Source organism: Phalacrocorax aristotelis, chromosome 11 (genome assembly GCF_949628215.1).
Source record: "Phalacrocorax aristotelis chromosome 11, bGulAri2.1, whole genome shotgun sequence".
In the NCBI taxonomy this organism is placed as follows: domain Eukaryota; kingdom Metazoa; phylum Chordata; class Aves; order Suliformes; family Phalacrocoracidae; genus Phalacrocorax; species Phalacrocorax aristotelis.
The window spans coordinates 12002564-12011077 of NC_134286.1; the positions used below are offsets into that span (position 1 = coordinate 12002564).

General features: G+C 53.3%; 1 protein-coding gene across 1 annotated transcript; it reads right to left on the reverse strand.

Moving 5' to 3' along the window:
- Positions 1-1872: 1872 nt before the first annotated feature.
- On the reverse strand, positions 1873-7983 carry GLA (galactosidase alpha). The gene is made up of 7 exons (XM_075106981.1): positions 7702-7983; positions 7232-7406; positions 6827-7004; positions 5198-5289; positions 4094-4255; positions 3306-3503; positions 1873-3083 (listed from the first exon to the last, which is right to left on the reverse strand). The coding sequence occupies exons 1-7, from the start codon at positions 7866-7868 to the stop codon at positions 2820-2822; spliced, it is 1236 nt and encodes a 411-aa protein (XP_074963082.1). The 5' UTR covers positions 7869-7983; the 3' UTR covers positions 1873-2819.
- Between the last annotated feature and the right edge of the window lie 531 nt (positions 7984-8514).

The window sequence follows — 8514 nt, forward strand, 5'->3', positions numbered from 1 at the left end:
GAGTAGGCTTTTTTCTTTTCCAAGTCCTTGCCTGAGAGGAGAGGCAGATAAGATTCCTTGCATCCAGCAATGGTTTAATCACAGAAGGGGCCAGAGTAATCCAAACTCCTCCCCCAAACAGCCCCTGTATTTGGCTGTAGGCCCCTCTTTACAAACGGGGAACAGTTAACTGCCCTAAGGGGCAATGCATGAGCAGAGGCCCTGGAGCAGTTTAGTGTGCAGGGCTTCATCTGATGAAGTGTCACCTGCACCATTAGGCACCAGTTACATGCTGCAGCTCAGCTATTACCTGTGTGCAGTGGCTGTGAGCAGGGAAGTGACAGCTTCATGCCCACAGTTCTCCCAGCTGCATGCTGTTGCACTGAAAGTGATGGTGTGACAGGCCTCAGCTGCTTAAAAGAAAATGCCCAAGCACAGCTCTGAAGTTTCAAATGAGCGGTGACTGATGGGCAGCTACCAAGAGTGAGACAGGATCATCCACTTGAGATAGCAGTGTGCTGACTGTGAGTAGGAAGTCCACTGTCAGCAGGTGCTGGGAACACAATGTGGAGCTCTCTTAAGAGAGTAATTTTCTTGTAGTGGAAATAGAGCTGGATGATGGAGAAATGCCTCTTCACATCTTCACAGGCACTGAGAGTGCTCAGTTACCGAACAACAACAAAATTTGTATTTTTGCTTATTCAGTACTGGCTGATGTGATTGTTGTTTTCAAACTCCTGTTTGCTGTTAGCAGCAGTGGCTTTATGCTCTGCCAGGGAGATGGACTGTATGGCTGCATTGTGTCAGCTTTACTGAGCGCCGTGTGTAGTCATCATCACAAATTTTGTGACTGGTGTCTGGTCACAAGCGGTGTTCCCAGGACTCAGTTTTGGGACCAGTCTTGGTTAATATCTTTATCAATGATCTGGATGAGGGGATTGAGCGCACCCTCAGTAAGTTTGCAGGTGACACCAGATTAGGCTGGAGCATTGATCTGCTTGAGGGCAGGAAGGTTCTGCAGGAGGATCTGGACAGGCTGGATCGATGGGCTGAGGTCAGTTGTATGAGGTTTAACAAGGCCAAGCGCTGGGTCCTGCCTTTGGGTCACAACCCCAGGCAATGCTACAGGCCTGGGTAAGAGTGGCTGGAAAGCTGCCTGGTGGAAAAAGACCTGGAGGTGCAGCCAGCAGTGTCCAGGTGGCCAATAAGGCAACGGCATCCCAGCTTGTATCAGGAATAGTGTGGCCAGCAGGAGCAGGTCAGTGATCGTGCCCCTGTGCTCGGCACTGGTGAGGCCCCACCTCGAATACTGTGTTCAGTTTTGGGCCCTTCAGAAGGACATCGAGTTGCTGGAGTGTGTCCAGAGAAGAGCAATGAAACTGGGGAAGGGTCTGGAGAACAAGTCTGATGAGGAGCAGCTGAGGGAACTGGGGTTGCTTGGTCTGGAGGAGGCTATGGGGAGAGACCTTATCGCTCTCTACAACTACCTGAAAGGAGGTTGTAGCAAGGTGGGTGTTGGTCCCTCCTCCCAAGTGATAGGATGAGAGGCAGTGGCCTCAGGTTGCACCAGGGGAGGTTTAGATTGGACATTAGGAAAAGTCTTTACTGAAAGAGTGATCAGGTATTGGAAAAGGCTGCCCAAAGAGGTGGTAGAGTCACCATCCCTGGAGGTCTTCAAAAAGTGTGTAGATGTGGCACTTGGGGACATGGTTCAGGAAGCATGGTAGTGTTGGGTTGATGGTTGGACTTGATGATTTAGAGGTGTTTTCCAACCTTAACGATTCTATGATTCACAAGAACTTAAGTGATTGGAATGGACTGGCCTGTTTTCTAAAACTTGATTTAATTTCAGATACCATGCCATACTCCTGCACAGTGGAACTAAGAAAAAGCTTAGCCTTTTTAAGGGATATTTTAATCAAAGTGCTTAATCACAGAAATAAGAACAAATTAAGATATTCTGATTATGTAGTAGTCAGCATAATTGTACATGATGGTTGCATAAGTGATTAAGTATCCATCTCCCGTCTTGGAACGACCTGTGTTACTCAACCTAAAGGCCGCTGCCAGCAGTGGAAAGCAAGCACGCAGGTACTTCTGGAAGGTAGCTCACTGAGGAAGGGGACCCCAGTGGCCCCATGAAGGGTGGAAAGGGAATTACCATCTAAATGATGGTAACTCATCAGGACAGCCACTGTTGAGATCAAGAGTCCTGGGGTAAAGAGAAACCCTCAAAAGCTGAGTCCTAAAGCATGATACTTAATCACATTTATACTAAGCAGGCAGCTGTCAAGAAAGCAGTTGCTAAGAAGTGCAGTGATTTAGGTCAGTCCCTGAGTTGTCAGGTGTTCCATGCTCTGAGGAGGGTGTTGGGTTTCTTCAGTGCAGCCAGGAGCAGCTTTTCTTATGCTTGGACTCTATGCCCCAGCCTGGCAAAGCAAGAGCAAGGCAGCCAGGGCATGTTTCTCTAAGGTCCCTAAAATGCTCAAGCAGAGCTGTGAAATGCTGCATGTATCCTTTGCATTTCTTTGGCTGGTAGTGGCAGTGGGTGTTAACAGAGTTGCTGCCCTGCTGGGGTGCTTACAGCCCCTTGGAGAAGGAGTTAGGTGAGATGCCAGAGAAAGGGTGAACAGAGAACCAGCACCCCTTTCTCTCTTATCTCTTGGTGATGGAATGATGGGTATTTGTCACATTACGCTGAAGGTTCAAAGTCCATGTAGAAGCACTCAAGTAGTGAATGCCTGAGGAGAGAACAAAGGCACCCCCACTTGGAGGAAGGAGAAGGCTTCTTGTGACAAGTTTAGACACTGAGGCTTACAAAATTATTGTCTTTGTGCTTCCTATAGCGCCACTACTTTCAGCAGCACGGTGCCTGTTGGGTTTACCTCCACGCTCAGGGAAGAGACCCAGTTGTAAATGCCCCAGTCCCTGCTGGCTGGCAGGACCTGGTGGATGGAGCATGCTGGGTTGCAGGCCAGTCCATTGCCGAGGAAGGTGAGGGAGAAGGTGAAGTTCTGGGGTCCCCCAATCTCCTGCCGGTTCAGCACTGCCATGGCATAGGCTTGGCCAGACAGGGGCCGCTCCCACAGCTCAAAGTTCTTGTCCTGCCAAGGATAAAATAAACCCAGGGCTTCTGTTAGGGGAGGCAAAACTGATGGTCTTCACACCTGTCTGTTTCAGCAGGCTTCAGGAACAAGTAGGCTCACAGGGCTCCTGTTGCCCAACCCTGAGCACTCCTTAATACCCCATGTGGCCCCAGTGTCCCCTTTCTGAGGAGGCTGGATGCCTGTGCCCCACACCACACCCCCAGCCCAGTCCTGCTGTACCTTAGCAATTTGGTATCCCTGCTTGCCCAGTGGATCCTGGTTGATGGCGATCACCTCTTTGTTCTGGAGCAGCCACTTGGCCTCAGGACTAATGTGCCGCAGGTCATTGGACATGAAGAGAGGAGCTGCCATAATAGCCCACATCGCCATCTGAGTCACTGCCTGGTCCCAACTCAGCCCAAAGTTTCCAATCACCAGCTGTGACAAGAAAACAAAAATGCCTGGCAACGCTGCCTGCCAAGGAGAAACTGGGCCACCAACCTGAGCACTGGTAAGTCACAGGATGCTGAGGGTGGGGCCCTTATTTGGGGTCTGGTTAGATAGGCTGAGTGCCAGGAGCAGGACCAACTTGTTGGAAAAGGCAAGGCATGACTAGTGTGGCAATTTAGGATGAACCACTGGTAGAAGTAAAGAAGGATCGTTAACTGGCTAGGCAGCCTTTAAGAATCTGATTTTGGATGCAGCTATTCCTTCCTTGCACTGCTGGCACCCAGGGGCTTTCCCTCTGGTGGGAGATCAGCACTGTGGAGACTCTCTCCCACTGCCATGCCTGTGTTCTGAACAGGCACTGCTTGTACAGACTGCATTACCCAGAGACAGTGCTTCCTTAGTACTGTCATAGCTGTAGTTCTGTTTCCCTTTCCAGACAGGGACCAAGTTCCTGATCCTAGGGCGCCATCAGAGCCCTTCCCCTCAGTGTTTCTCCTAGATTCTCTCCCTCCCATCCTTCTCACCCTACAGCTGAGAAAAGGTGGTGCTGCAAGGGAGGTGGGCATCACTCTACTTGCCATGTCAGGATCATTCCAGCCCCCTGGCCCAGCTATCTTCACAATGCTGTCCTGGTGAAGTGCTGTCCATTCCAAGATACTCTTGATGCTGCTCCAGGAATCATAGACATCAAAAAAGTTCCTCCAGTGATTGCAGTACTGTTTGATCTCTGTGTAATTGGGCTGCCAAAACAATGAGTGTGGTTAGCCACAGAGCCTGGCTATAGAAGAACAAGACCACATACAAAGCTAGACGGAATCAGGAATAATTTCAGGGAGAACTATGTTAACACCTTCCATCACCAGCTATCTGGATGATCTGGTGCATGTTGGTTCCCCAGGATGCCTTGCGTCCAGTAATTCCAGTCTGCCATGCTCCAGACAACGCTATTGTGTCCCTTGGGAGAATAGTTGTGGCCACCTAGCTGTTAGAAAATTCCTTTGAGCGCTATTTTACTGAGGGTGTGATGGGGCCAGTAGGATTAAACTGTGACATCCCAGTAATTACTGCCATTTCTTGGCTTTACACCCTTTGGTGACTAATGCATTTAACTCGCAGTGTGAGGGAATGGCAGCATCCTGTCACGGTGGCACAGGGGAAGCCAGCTGTGGGTGGAGAGCAACAAGTTGGTCACAGACCCTGGCTGGCAGAAACCTGTCAGTAAACAATATGGAGAATTCCTATTAAATAGGCTGTCCTAAAGTCTTTCTCATGGTCTCTTGAAGTGACTGTAAGGCTGAGTCTGCAGCTCTCTGCATCCAGGAGGAGTAACACCAACTACCCACGAGCTGTGTCTCTGCATTGCCAATGTTTTGTTGCTTGGTTCCTTGGAGACAGAAAGCAGGTGGATGCTGCTGTGTTCTGTGGCATCCTCCAGCTGGGCTCTGCCTTCATACTGCAGGATCCTACTGAATTCTTTTTCAGCAGAGTAATGATTCACCTCAGGTATACTTCAAGGGCTCTAGAGGAAAAAGCGGTTTTGTTTGTTTTCCTCCACCTTAAGTGTCTCGTTCTCCATCAGCCCAGAGAGCAGCAAGTTTCTCAGGAGGCTGTTTTGCAGTCTTAATGCTTTTCTGTTCTTCCCACTTTCAGCCCTAGGATAAGCCTTGGGAAACACTCATTACCTGCTGCACGGGCCTCAGGTAGAAAGGCCACTCACAGGAGTACACAATGCTCCTTCCAGTCTTGTTCAGGGCCAGAGACATGCGCCTATAACCTAAAGGAAGAGGACAGAGGTTACAGTCAAACAGAGGAACTTGGTCAAACAGAGGAACTAATCTAATGTCACAGGTTTGTGTTCTAGTTCAACTCTTGCAAAATCAAGGCTTAACACATGCTTGAAGCTGAAACACCACAGGGAGGACAGGGGAGCTTATAGTCTGCAGCCAGTCTCCTGCCTCCCAAGGACAGGTGAGCTTTTTCACAGCTTTGCTTTAGCTCATGGGCAGGCTTATTGCTCTGAGACTGCTGATCTCTTTGTACATACAGCCATGGGAAGAGGCTGCAGTTTTGTTGTGTGGCATTTTTTCCTCCAGATACCTGGGAAATACAAATTGCTATCTATCAAGCTGCTGGGTACAGCTTCACTGGCTAATGTTGCAGGAGTATGTTCTTATGAGGCATTTGCCTCATATGAACTGGACAGGAATGCAAAAGCACTAGCTTTTTCCTGTCCTTGTCCCCAGAGAGCCCTGTTGAGCCCCTTTTAATCAGCAGAGAGGGAATGAAAAATCTGTTCTCCCCCCTGGAACTGCTTCAGTACAACTGGATTCTGTCTGGGTTACACATATGATCCAACAAGAGCTTTTATCTCAGCTGTCACAGTGCTGAGCTGTGCTCCTGGCTGCAGCAGCTGGCATATACCCCACCAACTGGCTTTGATGGGATTGTCACTTGGGCAGGTTCTCCCTGCCAGGCAGAGCCAGGACTGTGTGCAGGATTCCTGCTGCCAAACACCATGGTACTGACTGTGCCTAGTGTCAGTAGCAGCGAGAACCTAGTCAAGAGAAAACTGCCTTCTGAGTTGCATTGTTTTTCCCACAAATCTGCTCCTGTGGCACTGGAATTTGCTTGTGCGCACAGAGTCTGTGGCTGAGCCCCCTTGGTACAGTGAGCTACTGAGCTTCCAGCTGCTGACTTGCCAGCCTGTGTGCAAATAACTTCTGAAATAGGATTTACACTGGCATGCTTTAAAATGAAAACACCAGTAGGGTTTTCAGGCCGGAATTCCCTTCACTTTTCTTCAGTTAAAAGCCCGGATAACTGCCCTTTTTACAGCTGACACAAGCTGTTCTAACTTCAAGCTGATCCATGTTGACATGGCATCATCAAAGTGATTAGGGGTTAAGTGTGTGAAATGCTCTGAGCTCTCCAGTAAAGGCACTGGAGAAGGGAACAGCCTCTGCAGCATTAAGAGCTGAGGCAGCATTCTGCACAGAGAGCCCCCAGAGTCTGCAGCTGATGTTTCTCTGCTTGTCATGATGCGGTCTCTGGTGTGAGAAAGCTGCTTCTTCAAGCTGTGCATACCAGTAAAAGCTCTAGGAGGCTGAACAGGTAAAAAAACACTTGGGCCAGCAACACTCGCTACCTCAGGCTTGAGAACCGAGTCTCATACCTGCTTCTGTAAGCAAATCTCTTAAATGAGTATGCTCAGAGAAAAGCAACTCCCTGGAGCCCACCCTGGGCCCAGAATTGCTGCTGCCTGCAGAATATTCCCACCCCATGGCACAGTGCCACTGTGAGCCCATGCCTACCTTCTCCCAGCAGCTCCAGCGTGTCAGAGTTGCAGCCATCAAACTTCAGCAGGTCCACACCCCAGGAGGCGAACGTTTGGGCATCCAGGTCGTAGTGGTTGTAACTGCCAGGGAAGCCAGCACATGTCTTGTTCCCAACATCACTGTAGATTCCCAGCTTCAGCCCCTTGGAGTGGACCTGCGCGTGCAGACAGAAAGAGAACTGGAGTTGGGGCAGCCGCAAGACAGGAGGAGTGGAGCTGGGCTGGCAAGGGAAGTAAAACCCCACTCCAGCAGGCAAGGCCTTATCTCAGCAGCTATGCAGCCTTTCCCCACCCAGGCTTCCCTCTTCCCTGCTTCCAGTGCGGTGGCAGGCCTGGTCCCTGACTGCTGTCACTGCCCTGTGCGATGGCGGGTGGCACTCACATAGTCAGCCAGCTTGTGTATCCCGCTGGGGAACCGCTTTGGGTCAGCCTGGAGCCTGCCGTGTTCATCCCGTGTCGGGGCCATCCAGCAGTCGTCAATGCAGACGAACTCGTAGCCTGCGTCCCTCCAGCCCTCGGCAGCCATCACGTCGGCCATTTCCACGAAGAGCTGCTCGCTGGGCACGGGGAGGCAGCACGGCCAGGAGAGAAAGCGGAGAACGTGGCAGCCCGATTTCTGGCACCGGCACGGCAGCGACGCCGCCCTGCCGCCACGGGGCTGGGCTGCCGCGAACGCACGGAGGGCAGAGCGGTGCGGGAAAGGCGCACCGCGTGCCAGAGGACGGGGCCGCGGAGCGTCGCACCGGGCCGGCTGTTCGCGGCCCCGATACCCCCAGTGTCGGTGCCCGGGCTCCCTCGGGCCGGGACCCCACACCCCGCTCCCGCGGCACTCCCGCCCGCTGCCGCCGGTACCTGACGCAGCGGTGCGGGTCAGCGGCGCAGTCGGTGCTGCAGAGGAAGCGCTCCCAGTGCAGCCAGCCCATCGGCGGCGTCCGCGCCAGCCCGTTGTCCAGCGCCAGCACCGCCGCCAGCGTTGCTACCGCCAGGGTCCAGAGCATCGCCCGCCGCGCCGCCGCCATGGCCGACCAAGCGCCGCCGCGGCGATAGGCGGTCCGACCGGCCAATCGCCGCGCGGCGCCCGCCACTGCTCCGCCACTCCCGAGTAGCGGGGCGCACGGCGGCCCGCCCTCCCCCAGAGCGATCACGTGGGGGGCCGGTCACGTGAGCGATGCGGAAGGTCCCCGAGGGCGGGCGGAGCTGGCGCGGCTGGGGGCGCTGCCCGGTGTCCGCCGGGACACGCGTGGGCAGGGCTGGCCTTCCCCGGCGGCTCCGCGAAGGCCCTGTGAGGCGCTAGTGGGGCTGCGCCCGGGCTGGGAGCCTCGGCGTGCGCCTGCTGCCGGGCCCGGTCGCTCAGCAGCGCGGCCCCGTGCCCGGCTCAGGAGCGCCGGGGCTGCCGTGAGCACAGGGGCGGTGGGTTTGTGCGCGCCCCGTGGTGTCAACGCTGACTGTGTGAGCACAGGATCTTGTGGAAGTGGGGTTTGTTCCCCACGGGCCAGCGGCTTGGTTTTGTCTCCAGCCTTCAGCCGGGCTTCAAAACCCTCTGTGAGCAGTTCTGAACGAACCCTGTGACCGCACCTCCCTCCTCGGAGTGCCTTCTTCCACCTGCTCTCTTTCCTCTGTCACCACTACACTCTTAACCTGCCTGGGTTCCTTCACCCCTCTGAG